Consider the following 22,371-nt stretch of genomic DNA (forward strand, 5'->3'; position numbering starts at 1 on the left):
TTTACATTGACAGATCCCAGATCTGGCTCTCTGGAGCGATCGTGGGTGGCTGGCGGAAATCGCGCCCACCGTATCTATTGCATGAAGCAACGTACACCTACGGCGATTCACGCAATCAAACCGACCTGCCGTAGTATACTTGCAGCGGCTGGTTGGCAAGTGGTTAAATAAAGTGAGATATGCCTTGTTATACAATTATTTAATTTAAAATTAAAGTAGAACTAAACCCTAGAACACAAATGTAACATATAGAAGCTTACCATTCTTGGTAGCTGCATCATTTTTTTTATTTATTTTTTTTATTATTTTCTCCTGCTGATCCTTGCCAGTAAAACACCCTCTGTCCTAGGGTAACTAACTCTACTGTATGTATTAAAGGGGTTGTAAAGTTGTTTTTTTTTTTTTTTTAAAATAACAAACATATCATACTTACCTTCACTGTGCAGCTCGTTCTGCACAGAGTGGCCCCGAACCTGGTCTTCTGGGGTCCCTCGGCGGCTGTTTCAGCTCCTCCCCGCAAGCATTTACCACCTTCATGCGAGCTCCCTCGCACGGTGGTGAGTGCTTGCGGGCGCGCTCCCGTGATACAGCCGGCGGCTATAGCCGCTCGCTGTATCACTCGGCCCCGCCCCCCGGCGCGTCGCGTCATCGGATGTGATTGACAGCAGCGCGAGCCAATGGCTGCGCTGCTTTCAATCCATCCACTGCAGCCAATCAGCGACCAGGCTGAGCTGCAATGAAGCTGACGAGGACGAGGAGCGAAGATTCGAGGCGTCAGGTAAGTAAAACGGGGGGGCTGGGGGCGGCGGTACTGTCAAAAGTTTTTTCACCTTAATGCATAGAATGCATTAAGGTGAAAAAATTTTTACCTTTACAACCCCTTTAAGGAGCAGCATTGCAATCCTAGAACAGGAAATGTTTTAGGACTAGTAGAAGGGGAAGGTATTCTGTAGTCCACGATTAGAACTGAGAACAATTACTATAAGATAACCGTGCAACACAGGCAGAAAGCACAGAATGTTATCAGTATGCTAGTTTTATGACCAAACCTACAGGAATGTATCTTAAAGTATAACTAAAAGGCAAATCTTTTTTTTTTTTTTTTTTTTTTTTTGGATAGCGTGGAAAGGGATTAGAACACCTGTCAGTTTATTGCTGTCTGTGCCCGTTAAAGAGATTCACCCTCTCTATTTGTCCTGTTTACCATTATCGGTGAAAGTAAAAGAAAATCACAATTTTTGGAATGCCCCCAGAAAGATGATAGGGGGGAAATCTTCCAATGGGGAAAATAGTAATGGTGAGCTAGGGGTCCCTGGGGAATTCCCTTAACTTTTAGGAATTTCCTCATTTCCTGTGTGCAGAGATTTCTCTTCACTTCCTGTCCCATAGCCAATTGGACACAGATGGTGGGGGAAAAAAATCTGACAGGAGTTTATAACCTTCCCTTGCTCTGTCCAAAATGAAAAAACAAGTTATGCCTATATCTATATTTATATAGATCTACTACTTTAATCCCACAGTACAAGTCACAGGCTGGATGTTTACCCTGGGTTATACCTCTGTCCCATGCCATGACACCTCAGATTATTGCTTGTGTCCTGTAGGTGATTGACCTTGTATCCCTTATGGGGAAGTTTCTGTGCTTAACTAGTTCTTATTTATTCAAATTATTCATTCAGTCTCTTCACTTCACTGCCTTCTTCCACAACAATGGAATCAGTGCATCAAAATCAGTATAAGCTCAGTAAAGCCTTTGGAACTGTATCCGGGCTCCACTGTGGGAACAGCCTGTAATGTTTCTTTAGGCACTGGCTACTGCTTGGGTGCTCCCTTTGCAACATGTGTGATTAGCTGCAGTGTGCTATTCATGCAAGGCCGAGGTCCATTTCTATACTTCCCAGGCTCTGAAGACCCCTCTTGGAGGTATGCCCACCTTGATGGATGAAGCCTGGGACCAACGATGTGGAACGGTAAGACAAGGTTCACCCTGCTATGGGACTATTACTGTAGCCCTGTAGCAAGTACGAGACTCATGCCCTGTACACACGGTCGGACATTGATCGGACATTCTGACAACAAAGTCCATGGATTTTTTCCGACGGATGTTGGCTCAAACTTGTTTTGCATACACACGGTCACACAAAGTTATCGGAAAATCCGATCGTTCTGAACGCGGTGACGTAAAGCACGTACGTCGGGACTATAAACAGGGCAGTAGCCAATAGCTTTCCCCCTCTTAATTTATTCTGAGCATGCGTGGCACTTTGTCTGTCGGATTTGTGTACACACGATCGGAATTTCCGACAACGGATTTTGTTGTCGGAAAATTTTATAGCAAGCTCTCAAACTTTGTGTGTCGGAAATTCCGATGGAAAATGTGTGATGGAGCCCACACACGGTCAGAATTTCCAACAACAAGGTCCTATCACACATTTTCCGTTGGAAAATCCGACCCAGTGTACAGGGCATTAGTGTTACTAAACCCACAACAGTAAAATCAGTCTGTATATGCAGTAAAGCATGCTTATGTATGGAACAACTCCAGATAGCCATATTGCACTGCATTTGCAAAAAATTGCAGTGGCTGCAGATTGAAAAGGAAAGCGAAAAAAGTGAGAACCGCAGAGGTTATCGAGTGCCACCAGGGGAGGGCTCTATTTGTGGGAAAAGGGGGACGTCGGTTTTGTTTGGGTGCAGTGTCGCACGGCCGTGCAGTTGTCAGTTAAAGAGACAGAGTGCCGAATCGCAATGGGTGTTCTGGTCAGGAGGGGGGCTGAAGCAGTTAAAGTACCACTGAACTCAAAAGTGAGTGCCTCTTCCAATGCTGAAGTACCGGAATTATTCCCTGCTGTATGCGGTGCATGCCGGCTGATTCGTCATCCATCTGTCCCCGCAGAGGGCCATATCTGCATGCCCATACGACCTTGCCATAAAGGAGGTCCAACTTGTCTGGTAAGGGTACATCTTTTATTACCCCTTGGATTCACTGGTGGCTGGAAGTCTCTTCAAGTCCTTCTACTTTCCCCCCCCACTCATATGGGATGTATTGAATGAACTGTGGATATGCCATTTTCTACCTGTGCGATTTTGGCGTTTTTTATGCAATTCCAAATCTTCAATTTTTCACCTTGGGTTGGACTGAGCCTGAATACTATTCTCTGAACTTTTCTTTATATTTAGTGTTATGAATTGAATGTTTTTTTATTTTTGTTTTTTGAAATTTTTGTAATTTTATTGTAATCAATATATATGAATTCTTAGCATTGATTTTGCACATTATCTATACCGTACAGTATAGTGATACTGTTCACTTGGAGTCATTTTCCTTCATGATCTTTTTTATGAACATTGATATGAGACATGTCATTTAATGCAAGCGCACATTTTTTTTGTATAATTTTGGTCTACACCTCACTGATATTTGTGGTATTTGTTGCAGCTACAGTTATTATATATATTTTTTTTCTTTGCTTAGTAGCGCAGGTTTCTCCTTTTTTTTTTCTTGTTTTACTAAAGCATGTTTGTTATACTCACTGTGGAACCTAAGGGGTTAATGCTCTGCATTGTTTAAAAAGGCTGTTTGATCCTGTCTTTTCTGATCCTCCCCTTCTTCCACTGTCCCCAAACCATCTCCAGATAAAACAGAGCATTGGGGGCAAGCTGCACATGCTCAGTTTAGGGAGTATTTCTAGAGTTCTTTTTTTCCTTGGGATCAGCACTGAGCCAATCAACACTGTCCAGACAGAGGGTCAGGTGTGCTGCAGCCTCATAGGACACCCAGGGGAGAATGAAAACTCCTACAAGCTTTAACCAGTGCTCTACTGGACACTGATAGACTGCTATATAATGCTGATGAGAAAAGGTATTTGGCAGTTTATATTACTAAAATAATTGCATTTCCATGTTATGTGTACTGTGGGAGACCAGATATAGTGAATGCAGGGTCCTGGGTTTAGTAACACTTTACTATTTCCACGGTTTTTAGTATACTTATTAGTGTGTTCTAAATAGTATTCGTTTTTATGATTAAAACTATGAGGAAATTGGGAATTGTTTTACTTTATTCACTTATTGAGTGTTTTAACTTGGTGATGAAAATTCCACCACTCAGAGCGAAGTCTGAGGTGGATGTCTACTAGGTGTTACATCCCACCACAAGTTTGCACTGTTACCAACTTCTTCCCAGAGCTCCTATAAGGTACTCAGGCACTCCCTCACACTTTGTACAAGCCCACGGTACCGGTCCGTGGCCAGAGGGTTGGGAACCTCTGCTGTACTGTACGATTGAGTTCAAAGAAATTTTGACTAATCCTGTAAATTCCTGTCTTGGAGTACATTACAGGACACAGAACACCTTCTCCTCGGTTCCTGTTTTACTGTGCATTGCTTACCAAAAAACTGAGGTCTCATGGCGTAGGGATATATTGGTACGTTCTGGGGAATAGGGGGGTGCGCGAGTCCATCAAGCTTTGCCAGTGTCCTGTCACCTGAACGTAGCAGCCTGTAACCCTGGATTTATGAAAATCCACTCTGTCCTCTACTGTGCTAAAAGATGCAGAATTTACGGGTAAGTCAAAATTCCTTTTATCTTAATTGTACAGTACAGGAGCACAGGCAAAGTATTCATACACCATGGATTATAGGCTCATATCTTCAGGTGATTGGACACTGGCAATCTTTTGAGGACACTCCCCCTGGGGCTTTTCCCCTATAAACCTACTCCACTCTGTGAGTCCTCAGTTTTTTGGTAGTTTCTGTAGGTGTTGGATCTGGTCTTTATCTTGGCGATATCAGCTTCACTGCTTCAATTTATTTTCCTAGATTTTTTTTTTTTTTTACTCATACCTTACTGTCTTCTTATGCTGACAGAAGTAGGATATCCAGATCAGTACAACCTCTGTAAAACCTTGGTAGCCATACTCAGACCCCATGCTGTGCGAATGGTCTGTAATGTTACCTTGGGTACTGTATCCTGTGTATGGCACTCAACTTGGCACTTCTTGCAACGCATTGAGTAACTTCAGGGTGCTATACAGGTCAAGGGCCATGATCCATTACTATGGAACTCCAGTCCCTGAAGATTCCTTTTGGGGTGTTCCCACCATGATGGGTGAAGCCTGGACCTTTTATATACAGTTCAGTGTCGTGAAAAGGTAAAACTGGATCACCCTGTACATTTGACAGTGGGTAAAACGGGGATATTTTCGGAACATATTTACTTCACAGTGTAAACTTTTCTAACTTGGAGCTCAAATTCAACCACTCAGAGCTTCGTCTCCATGACCAGGTGTTGCATCACACCACTGGTCACACACTTTAATGTTACTAGAGCCCTTATAAGGTACTCAGACGCTTCCTTCCACTCTTTTGCAACGAGGATTCATCACAGGACGGTCTATAGCTGGGTTATCGCATACTTCTACCAGACATGCTCACTCAGTCTACTTCATGAATACCCCAGAGGAAACACTCTCTCACTTTTAGCTATTGTGGAGACCAGGCAAAAAGGAGATGGCTCAAGACAGCATCAAACACTCGCTCTGCGGAAGCCAAGGCCTCAGAGTGACTTTTTGTCCTTTGCACTGGTGCAGGAACCGGCCTTCACACCAGCTTTAGCATCTGATTCTAGTTCCTATTTCAGGTATGCAACGAATGCGTTTTTGACAAAAGCAGAGTTTTCTGCATCTGTCACAGTTCCTCAGACAGATTACGACCTTAATTCAGAGTTGTACAAAAAGGTATTTTTCAAAGAAGTAGTGGGTTAACTCAGTTCTACAGCAATGTAAATAAATTAAGCCTCTCAAAATGGTGAAAAAAAAAACAATTCACAAAGGAAGACAGACAGACCATTATAACCCTTTAAAGTGTAGGTTTTTCCTATAGAGAAATAAGGAAAGCCAAGGTGTTGGTGAGTACAGTTTCCTACACCAGGCACTTGGGGAAAACTCTGACAGGATGAGGTTTGGCAGACCCAAAGCCACAATAGAATCAGAAGACAAGTTTCTGAGAGTCAACAGCTTGCATGACAGGCGGCTCACAGGACATCAGTTTAAGCACAGCTTAACACTGCTCAAAGTAATAGTGATCTATACAGGGATATGGGAAATAATTATCTACATGAAACAACACGCACACACCAACATAGGTTGAACTGGATGGACTATTGTCTTTATTCAACCTTACCAACTATGTAATTGAGTCTGTTTCAACTGAAGAGAAGACTTCGAGCTGCAGGCTTGACAGGTTGGGTGGCTATAAGAAGCCATCGCTTATATGGCTAAATAAAAAAGAGGCTTGCCTGGGTAATGAGGCACCGCCAGTGGATTACTCAAGACTAGAAGAGGGTCTAATGAATAAAAATTTGAGATCGAGTTTTTGAATACTGTCAAGTAGGTGAAAGGATGGTTCCTCAGTGTGACTCAGAGTCCAGGCTGTGTCACCTTAGAAGAAAATGAGAAAACCGTAGGCTTCAAATCATGGAATGGTCAACACAGTCTCCAAACTTAAACCTGTTGAGCTGGCTTGCGATGAACTGGACATAAGGGTGAAAGCAAAGCAACCTACAAGTACAAAATATTTGTAGGAAATCCTGTGACAAGAACAACTTTCTGAACGATAGTTGATTTTGGGTGTACAAAGAATGCCAAGAGTGTGTTTGGCTGTTATAGCTGCAAAATGTTGCTACTTTTGAGTAAAAAATGTAGATTGCATTACAAGAAAACAATTCCATGAGGTTTTTTTTTTTTTTTTTTTTTTTATGTCTACTTGTTTAATTTTTCTATTTATTTGCAGACTACATGGAGACATTAAACTGCATACATTTCAATAAAAATTGGAAAATGGGGGTGTTCTAAAACCTTTGACCAGTGTAATATGTATAATATTGTAGCAGAGCGTCCCAGAGAGAGCCGGGAAAAGTCCTGTTGGGGGTTTATACGTCTCCCAGGCTCCTCTTCTACACGTTCAGGGATCTCTGATCCATGATCCAGTTCGGGTCTTGGTCCTCTCCCCCAGGCTAATTTAAACTCAGCTGAGACAGCCAGTGCTCTTCGCCTTTTTTTGGAACACTGTACAGCACCTGTATATAGACTTGTATACATCACAAATATATACCGCACTGTTTGTCACTACCTCACTGGATTTGGTATCTGTGCCTGAAATGCGGCTCATCCCAGGGAGCTTTGTACCTGCTACCTGTCCCCCAGGTTACACACACACACACACGTTTTGAACACATCACCATATTTCTAAAGGTGCTATTGACATGAAATTTTCACCATATGTTGCTAACAACCCATGTAATCTGTACATACAAAGAAACCAAAACAAATATATGTTCAGAAATTATGTATAGTAAAATGGAATGACACAGGGAAAAAGTTTTTTGAACGCATGGAAAAAGGGAGGTGCAAAAAGGAATGAAAACCAGGACACCAGCTGAAAACTATCAGTAATTAGAAAGCAATCCCGCCACTTGTCAGTGCAAATTAATATCAGCTGGTTCAGTCTTAACTGATGGCCTATAAAAAGGTCTCATTACCAAGGTGTCGCACAAGAATCATCATGTTATGGATAAAAGCAGAGTTCTCTCAAGATAAGTTGCAAACCATACTGATGGCATTTGTTACAGAAGGATTTCTAAACTTCGGAATGTTCCAGTGGGCACTGTTGGGGCCATATTCCAGAAGTGGAAAGAAAATCATTCCACCATATACGGCCACAACCAGGTGCTCCACTCAATATTTCTGACAAAGGAGTGAAAAGAATTATCAGAAGAGTTGTCCAAGAGCCAACAACCACTTGTGGAGAGCTTCAGAAAGTCCTGGAATTAGCAGGTACAATTGTTTGAACGAAAACAATAAGTAATGCACTCAACCGCCATGGCCTGTATGCATGCTCACCATGCAAGACTCCATTGCTGAAGAAAAAGCATATTGAAGCTCATTTAAAGTTTGCTGCACAACATATAGACAAGCCTGCAAAATACTGGGAGAATATATTCTGGTCAGATGAGGCCAAAATGTAACTTTGGATGCCATAATACACACCATGTTTGGAGGTCAAATGGCACTGCACATCACCCCAAAAACACCATACCAAATGTGAAGTTTGCAGGTGGGAACATCTTGGTGTGGGGCTGTTTTTCAGCATATGGTACTCGCAAACTTCATGTCATTGAAGGAAGGATGAATGGAAAAATGTACCAAGACATTATTGATGAACTGCTGTGATTTACTAGGATGATGAAGATGAAAGGGGGGTGGACATTTCAGCAAGACAATGATTCCAAACACAAAGCCAGGATTTGGGTGTTAATCAAAAAATAACGTTCGCATAACGTTCCCCTGTATAGGCTGAGCCAAACAGGTTTTCCGGTAGCGCCATTTTCCCTAATATCTCTTAGTATCATTATTTTGCAGGACACCTCTAGCGAGTGTCCCTGTGTAAGGGAGGCAGCAACCCGTAAAGCCTTACACATATATCTATCCTAAGCGCGGTTTTTTTCTATCACTTACAAAGCCAAAGAAACTCAATTTTTTTTCAAAGAGAAAATAAAGCTGTTAGAATGGCTAAGCAAATCACAGACTTGAATCCAATAGAAAATCTCGGAAAAGAACTAAAGATCAGAGTTCATAAAAGTCCACAGAACCTTCAAGATTTGAAGACTGACTGTGTGGAAGAATGGGCCACAATCCACACCTTAGCAATGTATGCGACTACAGGAGGCGTCTAGAAGCGGTCATTACCAACAATGGCTTTTGTACGAAGTATTAAATTTCAGTAGGCGTGTTCAGTACTTTTCCCAGTGTCATTCCATTGTATTACACATAACTTAATTTCTGAACTTATTTGTTTTGGTTTCTTTGAATGGGTTGTCTTACAAGGTAAGGGGTTCCACGTATACTTTAACCCTGCCATCTCTGTCCTAAACATATTACTGTACCTATTGAAGGTGCTTTTGTCTTTTAAAGATTCTGCTGAGAGAATTTGAGATGCTCCTAAATTGCAATGTTTGAAAAAAAGTAATTTATTCATGCGGTGTATGTGAAGTTTTGTTTTTAGAATGGCTTGTTTTCAAATTTTAAGTCCGGCAATTGTGTCTATAGCCACAAATGCTGGACTTGGGAACGCCCACAAGGTAACCCCCCCCCCGTGGAGAGCGCTTCTCCTAAGGAGGGTTATCTGATGTGAGGAGGCGCCACAAGAGCCGCCGGGGGACCGTATAAATCGAGGATCGGGGCCACTCTGTGCAAAGCGAGCTGCACAGTGGAGGTAAGTATGATATGTTTGTTATTTAAAAAAAAAAAAAAAAGGCTTTACAATCACTTTCATTTGGATCATATTTATGCAGAGACAAACACTATATCTCAGCCCTACTTTTTCATTTTCTGTCATTGTAAATGAAAAAAGTACACTTGGATCAGCATCGCTCAATGTGCATACCAGGACAACAAACTTCCATAAAATATACTACATTCCCAGTTTACAAATGCTGTGCTACTAAAGTATAGAATATCAGATATATAAATGCAACCCTTGATGCAACATTAAATGCATCCCCTTGTTAAAGTGGAAGTCCATGCTAAAACTAAAATCCCTGCATCTATAGCCACCAACATTCTAACACTAACCTATCTAGCCCTGTAAAGAAAAAATCTGTATACATACCTTTTCTGCAGGCGATCTGACCCAAAAAGGGACGTCAATTTTGTTTGGGTACAACGTCGCACGACTGCGCAATTGCCATATCTCAAAAAATGACCCAGTCATTCAGCAGCCAAATCTTCCGGGTCTGAAGCGGTTAAAAACATTACATTCTCTGTCATTGTGGAAAAGGTTTACCTACAGATTCTCCTCTGTTTATACACACTTGGCACCACTCTTTAGAAATCTAAACCTAGTCACTACCTGGGCAATTTTTTAATTTTTTTTTTCAAACACAAATTTAAATCAACATTTTTAGTTAGATATTACTTTACAATGCCAAACAATTCCATATTTTCTGAAAGGCCCTGTAGAATAAAACGGTGTGGCAATTTTTTTTGTTATGTTATATATTTATCTGTTAATCAAAGATATGTCCATGAAAAAATACATTAAAATGTATTTAATGAAAAAAATTATCCCAATTTTTTTGGTAAGTAAAAAGATGGCAAACATGTCAAGGCTTAAAATTGTATGCCCATGAAATTGTGAAGAAAAAATATGGTACTCAAAATGCTCCATAGGCGACGTTTTGATTTTTTTTTTTTTTTTTTTTATAATTATTATTCTAGAATTATTAGAATTATTGCTCTCACTCTGATGTTCACGGCAATTTCGCACATGTATGGTCCAATTTATGTTTACATACATGTGTGCGCCCTACACACGTTTTTACATTAGGGTATGTATATGGGCGAGGGGTGTATTTTTACTTTTTTTTTTTTTTTTTCCGTGCATTTTCATATAACTTAAAGCAGAACTTCATCCAAAAGGTTAGCTTGCTTGTTTGCACCCTCCACTGCCACATTTAGCACTTTTAAGGAGGGAGCGGGTACCTGGTTTTGACAGGTACCTGCTTCCGCTCAGATGCGCCACGGCGATCTGAGCCATAAGTTTAGCCCCTCCTTCTCCCACAGCCTTCTGGGACACATCACAAGTCCCAGAAGACTACAGGACAATTCACAAAGTGCAGCGTGACTCACGCAGTAGGAAACTGGCTTTGAAGCCACAAGGCTTCACTGCCTGTTTCCCTTATGATGCTGATAAAAGCACCCAAAGCCAATTGAGGAATCCACTCGGGTGAGGTCATCGCTAGATCCCTGGACAGGTGCCCTTATATTAAAAGTCAGCAGCTACAGTATTTGTAGCTGCTGACTTTACATTTTTTGGGGGGAGCCTGGAGCTCCTCTCGAAGTACAAGGCTATAACAAGTCCCCAATGTGATAGCAAGGGCCGGGGACAGGTCCTCTTTATGGAGACATCAGTTGTCCATTAGACCCTCAATGTCTCCCTTGCCCTCCATTGCAGCTAATCGAGCACAGATCATGCTTGATTAGCTGCTTTCCTGGCTACAACAGTTGGGGGAATAGCTGCTCTGAATCAGGAAATGGAGTAATTCATGTCACTACCAGATTCATTAGTTGCAGGGGAGAATCCCACTGCTCCAAATGTTACTGCAGTTTCCTGTGGTCCTGGCCTATCCGGAGGAGTGGGAGAGCCCAATAACCATAAACGAGAACTGGGGAAGCCCTGTAGAGAGAACTTTTGAAGCCCTGTAATAGTGATCAGGCGGCTATAGAGCTGTCCAGATCTTTTTTACCTGAAAGCCAAGAGGCAGTTGTAAAAGTGCAATACAAGTAGCAATTGTAAACCTACCTTGGTAGACAAGGGGTTAAACAATGGCGTCAGGATAAACTTTTTTTTTTTTTTGAATGATTTAGTGGTAAAACCTACAACAGTATTCATAATTTTGATTTCTTTCAAGATTCAGCTTTAGTTTGCACAGATAGGAATGTTATTGTGTTCACAGTTGTGTATCTTTACACAAGCTCTACTATTTATTCAGCAAAAAATAGAAACGGCACATTTTAGTAATATAAACTATGAATATCTCCACTCGAAAAACTGCCATACACATGATACAATTGAGGTTTTACACTATGGAGACTGCTTTTCTGTTTCCTCGGCTACTGAGACTGGAACATTGGGAAAAATTGCATTTAGGAGGAAAAGGGAGCGGAGGAACAGTGATCATTTGTCCTAAAACATCCCAACAGTTGGGCAAAGCAGTGACTTGACCTTTTGTTAATAATAACATAAAGGTCAGTCCTATGCAGGGAGTTCACCCATTTAAGATGGCTGCTTATAAAGATGGTGTAGCACGTAGAAGAGGTGAGCACCAATATATTATTGTCAATTGATTTCCGATCACAGAAGGACCCATTTTGATGAACTGCACATTTGAACTTTATTTTTGATTTATTATTTTTAACTTATAAATCACTGAGTGTATGTAGGTGGAGAGTACTATATATTTCTACAACTGGTAAACACTAATGTGGTTGCCACTGGTTACAACAGTAGGACATACATTGATATACTGCAAATTTAATTTTTTTCTTAATTGCATTTTTATACTTGATTAGATTATTTGTGATATTCAATTGCTGTTTATGATTATGGATGGATTATTTATATTTTTGATTATGTTCTTCACACTGTTTTTGATCACGTTTCTTTACGTGTTTTTTTTATTTTTTAATCTAATATTGGGTGAGTGGTTTAATATTGGTTTATGTTAGATACTACAATATTAAGTGAGGCTATCAAAAAATCATCTTCACAATATCATTTGCTATATATAATACAGCAGATTAAGGGATGCGTGTGGCATATTAGGCAGAGAGTGTCCGGTAAATTTTGAGACTTTTCTGTCAAACTATGTCTAACTGGTTAATCCCCCATAAACAGCATTCAACTACTACTGCTGCTGTTCCCAATGCATACGAACATGTGGACTGTAATGTTAAACTTTCACTGTGACAGTTTTACACTTGTATGCTGCCTAATCCTCAGACAACCTGTCCTTAGCATGAAGGTGTACCCCCAGTTTCCAGAGTGAAGGTGCATTTGTTAAAATTTGAACTCATGGACAGCTTGCATCTCAGATGCTTGGGTGCAGGAAGTGGCATCCCAGGGCTACAAAATGGAGTTTATCTCCATCATCTTGGTTGCTCACTCCCAACCTTCCTGTGTCACAGCACACATTAGCAGAACTTCATCAAACCCTCTTAAGTCTTCTGGATCAGGGTGTCCTTTGTCCCAATTCTTGTGGCAGACGGTGTTAGGATTTCTACTCCAACCGTGCTACTGTTCCCAAACCCAAAAAGGGTGTTCTCAGCATCTTGGATCTTAAAACTCTTAATTGTGTGGGTCCCATCAAATGTATCAACGCCACCCTTCATCGGGGAGGCTTTTTTCGCTTCTGTAGACCTCACATATGCTTACCTTCGTGTCCCCATCTTTTGAACACATTAGTGATTCTTGTGCTTTGCTGTGGGGCCCCCTGCACTACCAGTTGGCTGCATTCTCATGCCATCCCCATTATGCGATGCTTATGACCTCCAGTCAGGGGAACGCGCGGTGCAGGCCCTGCTAGACAACGGGTCTATGACTGCCCAGGCCTTATAGCGATTTGAATCCATCCTGAACCTTTAGAAATCGTTGCCAGAATCAGCTCATCTTATGTAGTATCTGCATCTAGTCCTGGACACAGCTCAGGTCAGGGTGTTCATTTTACAGAAGAAACTTTAGACTCTCCAGTCTGATTCAAACTCTCCAGTCAGAAATGGTCTGACTCAGCTTATGCGTGAGTTTCCTAGGCCTGCTAGTAGTCTTCTTCGAGGCTATGAGTATGACTCTGAGTAAGCCCTTTTGGATGAAACATGCTAGAGGGGAGTTAGCATCACATTAATCCTGAATTACTGAAGCAATCGGTGTGTGAAGTTTCCTTTGCTCAGTCAAGTCAGTTTAATTTTCCCGGTTTCACTCGCATTCTATTGTCATGGGACAAGTTAATCCTGTTTCTAGACAGCTGGATTTGTTTGTCACTGAAAGCTAGATTATCCCTGGCTTGATGGATCAGGAATCCAGCTCTGTAGTCCATCCTTCCCGCCATTTAAAGGATCTTGATGATCGATGCAGTCTCTCTGGCTGTAGAGGGTTCCTTGGTACCTTGTTATTGCAGGGGATTTGGTCATCAGAGTAGTCTCGTCTTCCAAACAACATCCTGAAGCTTCAGGGGATCTGGCAGTCTCTGCAGTGTTGGGTCATCCTTTTGGAGGGTTGACCAATCTGGAGTCAGACACCACAGTGGTGGCATACATCTATTATAAGAGCGGACCCAGACATCCCCTTCCACAGCAGGAGATGTAGCTCGAATCCTGTCCTAGGCAGAACTTCAAGTTTCAGCTTTGTCAGTCATGTACATTCAAGGCGTAGACAGTTGGCAGGCACATTTCCTCAGCCACAAGCGCCTAGATTTAGGGCAATGGTTCTCTCACTCCGAGATATTGCAGGTGGTCAACGTTGCATTTGGACCGCCTGGCTTCCAGGATCAACCAGAAAGTGAACAGTTTTGTCTCCAGGTACAGGTATTCTCAAGGGGAAACAGTGAATGCTATGTGGGACCAATAGACCCTAATATGTGCCATTCTTTCCCTAATACTTTCTCCTATTCTGCTTCACATGATTGAGATGGATGCATTCCAAGAATCCTTATTACTTTGGACTGGCTCAGGGAGTTGAGGTATGCCTACATGGTAAGACTCCTTGTTGATGCTTTGTGGGCACTGCCAGATCACCAGGATCTTCTCCCAGGGAATGGTTTGCCATCCTGCTTGTGGTTGCTGGCTTTATTGACATGGCTGTTGAAGCCATGTCATTAAAGCCAGCTTTTTGACCTTCCTACAATCAGGTCTTGACCAGAACATAACCTTAAGCACTCTGAAGGGAGAGCTTTAAAGAGAAAGTAAACCCTGATGGGTTTTACTTCCTCTTTTGCTCCCTGTATAGCCTGCAATTTAAAAACATAATGGACTAGTATGCATTGCATACTAGCCCATTACGTGACACTTACCTGCCAAAAAATCCAGCGATGTCCCCTGTATATGCAGCGTCCATCTTCCTGCCCCTCTTACTTCTGGGCTGCGGACTCCGGCTCTGTGATTCGGCGGAGGCGCGTGATGTCACTCCCGCACATGTGCACAGTAACGGCTCACGCTAGGGAAAAAATGGCACGGATTTTCGTTTCTTTCCCGCGCATGCGCCGTTCACTTTATCGGCGGACTACAAGTGAAATATATCCTAAACGGTGCACGTTTAGGAGATATTTCCACTACCTATAGGTAAGCCTTATTATAGGCTTACCTATAGGTAGAAGTCCCCAAAAAGGGTTTACAACCACTTTCAGCCTTGTCCATTCTTTTTCACAAGCCTCTGGCTTCTCTCTCCCTTGTCAAAATCTCTATTTAAGGTGTATCTTGCATCAAGCCCACCATGCAGCACCCTATACTTCCTTGGAATCTCAGCTTGGTCCTCTCTACCTTACAGTAACCACCTTTTGAACCCCTTAGGGATATCTTGCAAAGTGGCCTTTTTGGTTGATATAACATCTGTTAGACGTGTTTGAGTTGGCAGCTCTTAAGGCCCATACGCGCGATCTGACTTTTTGACAACAAGCATGCAAATTGGCTGTGTTAAGGCAACATCCGACCATGTGTATGCTCCATCGGACAAACTTTTTAGTTTTTCATCAGACAAATGTTGGCTTTGCGAACAGACAAACTTGGCGGCAACAAAAGTCTGACGTCGGCAATTCCGATCGTGTGTACACAAAACCATCGGACTTTAGTACAAAGTACAAACACGCGTGCTCAGAACCAATGCAAAAGATCAGACAACAATACGGAAGTTGACCAAAGGATGGCGCCGGATAATTGAACGTCCTCTTTTGAAGTGTCGTCAGTACGTTGAAACGTTACTACGTTCGTGTTTGTTGCCTAAAAAGTCCTGCCGTGTGTATGCTTAACAAGTTCACGACCAACGCCCTTTGTACAGAAATCCACGGGAAAGTTTGTATAAAGGTCCGATCGTGTGTATGAGGCTTTAGAAGGAGCTGTTCCTCATTCTTTACAATGACATGATAGTCTTATGCCCAAGACCATCCTTTTTTCCTAAGGTATCAATCTTCCACCTCACTGAAGACTTTGTTCTTCTATTCTTATGCCCTGCCCCAGAGCAACCAAAGGAAATTTTTCTTCATTGCCTGGACGTAGTCAAAACCATAAGAGACTACCTCAAACCAACAGGTTTGTTCCAAGTCCACCAATACTCAATGTATAAGAAATCTGATTGCTAGAGCTTACACGCTCAAGGACAAATTTCCTTCTCTGATTTTACATACCTGTTCCACCAGATAGTTGGGAATTTCCTGGGCATTCCTCTGTAGCCCAGCTTTGTAAGGCCATCACCTGGTCCTCTGTTATTACCTTTTTCAGAATTCTACCAGGTAGAAGTCCAGTCTTCTGCGGATGCAGTTTTCAGCTGCAAGCTTCTTGCAGCAGCACTCTGAAGTTGGGTCTGTTGACCCTTGTTGCTGTTGGGCCTGTTGGCACAGTTGTTGCCCACCCTCTCATTCATTGCTTGGGGATATTCTAAGGGCTATGAATACTTGTCCTGTACTATACGATTAGGATAAGAGGAATTTTAGTTTGCCTGTAAATTCCATATCCTGGAGTACAGTACAAGCCACAATCCTTTCAATTCCTTGGTTGCTCGGCATTGCTTGCTATAAACGAGATGACTCAGAGTTGGGTAGGAATATAGGGGAGGTACCCAGGTAGCATGTGTTGAAAGCTTTGCCAGTGTCCAATCACCAGAAGATGCAAGCCTATAACCCAGGGTCTATAAACACTTTACCTGTGTCCTGTACTGTACTTTAAGACATGAAATTTACAGTTTATTATTTATTTCAGGTACTTATATAGCGCCGTCAATTGACGCAGTGCTTTACATATACATTGTACATTCACATCAGTCCCTACCCTCAAGGAGCTTACAATCTAAGGTCCCTAACTCACATTCATACATACTAGGGACAATTTAGACAGGATCCAATTAACCTACCAGCACGTCTTTGGAGTGTGGGAGGAAACCCCACGCAGGCACAGGGAGAACATGCAAACTCCAGGCAGGTAGTGGCGTGGTTGGGATTCAAACCAGCGACCCTTCTTACTGCTAGGCGAGAGTGCTACCCATTACACCACTGTGCCGCCCAGTTAACAGTTAAGTTGACATGATTTTTTTGGTGGGGGGGGGGGTTGGTTTTGTGTTTTTTTTTTTTTTTTTTTTTTTTTTTTTTTTTTTTTTTTTTTTTTTTTTTTTTTTTGGGGGGGGGGGGGTTCAATTCTAAGTGCACTGGCTTTTTGATCCACCATCTCTAGGTGGTACAGGCAGACCATCACCCATCTGTTGTCTTAATTGGTTTCCAATCTGGCCTTGTCAACTTTACTAGATATGTGTGGGCTTTTTGGCGTCAGTCAACTTTCTCATATTTGCAAGGCTGCTACCTTGTGATGTGTACGCTTTCTAAGTTAAGCCACATCTGATGCTGGTTTTATGTCATGAGGTCATTCAGGTGGCTCTTTGAACTGCAGGCAGTCTTCAGTTCTGTTTTTTTTTTTTTAATATATCTTGGGCTAGGTCATGTTTGTTTTACCGTGTTGCACACCCCTCAGTCAGTCAGACTGCTTTTTGGAGGTCCCCAAAAATTGACTATTGTGTCTCTCAGTGGCTGAGAATTGGAATAGGATGTTTGTACTCGCCGAAAAATCCTTTCATGGTGTTTGTTGGGGGACATTGGTCTCATGCTTTCATGATCATGTTCTTGGTATTGCTTGCTACAACAGTGAGGCATGCTGGTATTAGGAGGGGTTATTCTGGGCTGGCCTGCAATTTTGCCAATTTTGTTTGCCGGTCCTCCTGCAGGTGGCAGTATAATTCCTATGTCCCTTGATGGATGCCAACAGTAATATTTTGTGGTTATTTAACAAATCCTCCTATTTAGTTAAGGTTTTTTTTAATATGTATGCCACATCTGCTGTTGCAATGGTAAAGTACCATATTAAGGCAATTGTTTTACATGCAGCAGGGCAAGCCTTTGTCTGCAAATTCTAATACCTGTCCAGTAACTCATTTGCCAAGCAAACTGTTACGGAGAAGAACCACCAGCTAGTCACCTAAGTTTCATATGTAACAGCCGCAACCGTGACAGACTGCAATAATGAGCTGACTTACTTCCCCAATGCTGTTGCCTTTTCTCCCTGTTGGAAGTTTCCCTTCATTTCATGTTCTTTTAACAGTGTTATCCCTGGGAGAGGTAGTGAAGGGGAATCCCTAACAGAGCATGAACAGCAGTATAGATTTTACAGTAAAGTAAAAAATATAACTCAACACAAGCCAATTAATGTCTAAACTGCTGGCAACAAAAGTGAGTACACCCCTATGTAAAAATGTCCAAATTGCGCCCAAAGTGTCAATATTTTGTGTGGCCACCATTATTTTCCAGCACTGCCTTAACCCTCTTGGGCATGGAGTTCACCAGAGCTTCACAGGTTGCCACTGGAGTCCTTTTCCACTCCTCCATGATGACATCACGGAGCTGGTGGATGTTAGAGACTTTGTGCTCCTCCACCTTCCGTTTGAGGATGCCCCACAGATGCTCAATAAGGTTTAGGTCTGGAGACATGCTTGGCCAGTCCATCACCTTTACCCTCAGCTTCTTTAGAAAGGCAGTAGTCATGTTGGAGGTGTGTTCCTTCTGGGAGACAGTTATGCAGACCAATTTGATACAGTGTGCGGCGTATGGTCTGAGCACTGACAGGCTGACCCCCCACCCCTTCAACCTCTGCAGCAATGCTGGCAGCACTCATACATCTATTTCCCAAAGACAACCTCTGGATATGACTCTGAGCACGTGCACTCAACCATGATGAGGCCTGTTCTGAGTGCAATGTTAAACCACTGTGTGGGCTTGGCCACCGTGCTGCAGCTCAGTTTCAGGGTCACAGCATAGCAGTAGCAGTCCTTTGAGAAAATTGCTGCTGCTTCTTTTTTTTTTTTTTTTTTTTCTTTTACCCTATTTTTTTTTTTTCTAGGGTTGGTTAAATTTACTACTCTAGTGTATCTGTGCAGGGAGCCATGGTTGTCACCCAGGCTGCCCTTCAAACACATCTTCCTTTTTAATCTCCATTGTCTGGAGGCAGGGGGATTAGTAGTTTACAGAAGGAATATAACAGTCTATTCAAGAATCTCAAGGATGCCACATTTCTGGTCAAATGAACAGGTATTTTCTCTACTTAGCATAACAGTAAATGTGTTGTATATAATATATCTCCTTTATCGGCTCCATAAAGACAAACTTTAAATTTTAGGTTCACATAAAGAAAAAGCAAATGATTCACAGATTGTTTTTTTTATTTTTTTTATCTGCAATGGCTTCACTTTACACATACACAAGGCCTTAATGATGAATGTGCCACTTTTCTGCAGTTAGATTCCCTTATTTATTCTGTCTGCAATATGGAGATTTCATTGAAACAGAATAATTTTATTTGATAATGGTTATACAAAAAAGAGAGATGGACTGTTTGGGGACATAACGGCATTCAAATTCACTAGAGATGGGAACCCATTTTCATTTTTGGGTAGAGCTGGTCTTTAATATAGCATTTTTTTTTTAAATGCTCTGTTTGGTTTTAACAATGTATTTGCATTGAAGCACTATATTTGCTGATTGTATTGGTATGCTGTATTTCCTGCTTAGTAGCACAATCCATTATTTGCACTTACAGCTCGTCTTATATCAGTGGATCTTTATAGACACGTTTGTCAGTAGACATCCAGAGAATAAAAAATATACTTTCTGGGTTGTTTCTTTTACTCTATTTTTTCACATGAGGCCTTCAGCAAGGATGCTGATTGCACTCTATTCAGTAGACTGGGACTGTAGAATCTGCCTGAAATATGAGTATGAATATAAAGTCAGGAAATACATTAAAGGAAACTTCATAAGTAAAAGATTCACAATCTCTTCTTTTGATAAAGGGTTGTAGAATATTCAGGAAATGCCACAAAATGATCGGGCACCAGTTGGAGATGATTTACTAGGAGGAAGTCTTGTGACATCACTGCTGTTCCTAGCAGTTGGAGACAACCCCTGGAGGTAGTGACTGTAAAAACCAACAACCAAATATCTTCGCATAGCGCTTGGAATAAGCCTGTGAGTGTCATTGATATTTGTAACAGTCTTGAAAAGTCAGAATCCACCAGAGCCAAAAAAAATAAACCAGTTTATTGAACCTATAAGTCACGTAGAAAAAACCTAAAACAATAAGTGATTGAATAAAAGTAGTTGCTATAAAAGAACTGGCTGGTACATAACCAGCCAGTTCTCTTATAGCAACTACTTTTATTCAACCACTTATTGTTTTATGGTTTTCACATGTAACTTACAGGTTCAGAAAACTGGTTTAGCTTTATTGGCTCTGGTGGATTCTGACTTTTCAAGACTGTTACTTGAACAGATGTGTTACAAGTAAATACCCATGACGCTCACAGGCTTATTATAAGCGCTATACAGAGATATTTGGTTGTTGGTTATAGAATATTCAGACTTGTTTTTGAGGACTAAATATCTTGGACGGTAATTGATGCTCTGCAGAGCTCACAGTTCATACACTGAATTTATTTACCTCTCTCTTTTGAGGAACCCAAATGAACCAGAAGGGAAAGATCGAGTGGAGAGCACCAGGTGAGAGAGCCAACATCACTGCTTCAGTGTAAATTAACTTCCCTAGCTTTCTTTCATCTCATCTCTAGTGTGTTATTCTGCTTCATGTTTTGTATCTATTGACTCCGCGTTATCTTTTTATTTTATTTTATTTTTTTCTCTTTCATATTTATTCTCCCTGTAATCTGTTTTCACTTTCCCTCTGGGATTTGGTTCTTCAGCTTCTTCTGCTGACTCTGGTGATCAGATCAATGCTGCTTTTTTTTTTATCCATAGCTTGTGAACAGTTACTTCTGTAGAGCATCCGTCTACTGCTTCATTGTTTGTGTGTAAGACCGTTTTATATAAGAATACAGTTTGGTGTAATCCATGCAGAGCTTTCAGCGGTGATTATACACTATTACACATGCCTAGTGTTACAAGAAGATTAATGAATAGTAACTGACTTTTCTGGTGCTACACCAGTTAAGACTTACACAAATTATTTTAAAATCGTTGACAATTTTATTCTAATATACATATGAAGTTTCAAAGTTTAATTATATTTACATATGTACATATCTGACAGAGTGCCGAGAGCCCGCCCTACACACCCTAGAGAGCCAGAAAGTTTACCGCAAAGGGACACCTTTAGATCTTACCAGGTATAAATCTAAAAAAAACTATTTTCAAGTAAGCATTGAGGCCTCAGAAGAATATCATATAGGTGCATTTAAGTACACCAATAGCCCACATATTGAATGACACTCACTATTATCCTGGGTTAATAGCTGAATACCATTATCTGTAGGTTGCAGTATGGGAGGATAAACCATCATCTCATCTTAGAGGTGATAGGGCAGTAGACAGATGTAAAGGAATGTGATTGATTGTTGAATATCGAGGCAAGCACAAAAACTTCATGCTCACGTTATGAGGGATTTTAAAATAGTTTTTGCAAATCTTATTGGAGTAGCATTGGATAAGTGTCAATGCCTGCAGCCTTTCAATAGTGGATATAGCAAACCTATGAAAATCTACTGGGAAATGGCTATGCAAACAGATGCTAAGTTTTTGGGGGGGATTTTTTATTCTTTTTTGATACCTAACACAACCAGTATTTTTGTCTAGGAATGGTAGCAAAACTATTTTATACACCTTGTAAAAACACACCAGTATTTTCAACAGTTCTGCAATTTGCAGTGACACATTTTACTTGCCACTGCCTCCCTTTCTCATGAAGAAACATAAGCCCATTGGATTGTTTTAAATTCTCCTCTATCCATCCGGCAATTGCGTTTTATCCAGGGGAACTCTCGGAAACCTGGAATGCTCTTCTGGCCTGCAAGTATACAATTAAAGACTGAAAGGAAACATTCATAGGAAAGACACCGATTGGCAGACCTCTTTAGGTTTTTAAAGTGTATTGCCACTTTTGCAGCCAAGCTACTTTATGTTTGCTACATGTCCCTGTTCACATGGCATAACTTATAAAAAAAAAAAAAAAAAAAAAGTTTAAAATTGCAGCTTACCTTTTTGTAGATGCTAGCTTCTGCACCATGCAGCAAGGAAAAATAATAGGTAGTTCTCTTTGTTTATGAGCTCTGCAAGCAGATGTTGCCAGGTTACCAAATAGGCAGAATAGGCACCAGTCTATTGGTCCCACACTGTTTAAGGGCCCTGCAACTTCAGATCAAAATAATATTGATTTGATATTGAAAGAAAGATAAGAGTAAGTCTTCCTAAAGTTTACAAAAGATAGAAAAAAATAATCGACTCAAACGAAAAAAAAAAACTTTACATTAAATATTCTATAGAGTAATGTACCTAGTAACAACGTAAAGCGCACAAACCATTGACCTCAGATTTACATTGCAGTTTGTCTCTTAAAAGCTTTTGTAAACAAAAATTTGGTGCAACCTACAAAGGTGTAATGTGCAGTAGTGATGGTAATCTCATCTAGCGGCCGACATGCATACTACTTAGTTTAGTGTTATCCTACTAGAGTGTGTGCTGGAGAAACCTCCAAAAATCTGTAAGGGGGGGGGGGGGGGGTG

At 41.3% G+C, this 22,371-nt stretch overlaps 1 protein-coding gene across 8 annotated transcripts in view; it reads left to right on the forward strand.

The window, feature by feature from the left end:
* Positions 1-22,371, forward strand: part of MARK2 (microtubule affinity regulating kinase 2) — a 234,494-nt gene that overhangs the window by 208,067 nt on the left and 4,056 nt on the right. For 5 of the 8 annotated variants that reach the window (XM_073605415.1, XM_073605418.1, XM_073605414.1 and 2 more), the window contains one exon: positions 20,312-20,356. The exons of 1 other annotated variant lie outside the window; for it this stretch is intronic. In XM_073605415.1, the coding sequence (XP_073461516.1) occupies positions 20,312-20,356 (45 nt within the window). Of the gene's footprint in view, positions 1-20,311; positions 20,357-20,903; positions 20,980-22,371 lie in introns of all 8 variants that reach the window. 2 more of the 8 variants (XM_073605420.1, XM_073605422.1) reach the window with 1 other exon arrangement.

Source organism: Aquarana catesbeiana, linkage group LG11 (genome assembly GCF_042186555.1).
Source record: "Aquarana catesbeiana isolate 2022-GZ linkage group LG11, ASM4218655v1, whole genome shotgun sequence".
Taxonomy (NCBI): Eukaryota; Metazoa; Chordata; class Amphibia; order Anura; family Ranidae; genus Aquarana; species Aquarana catesbeiana.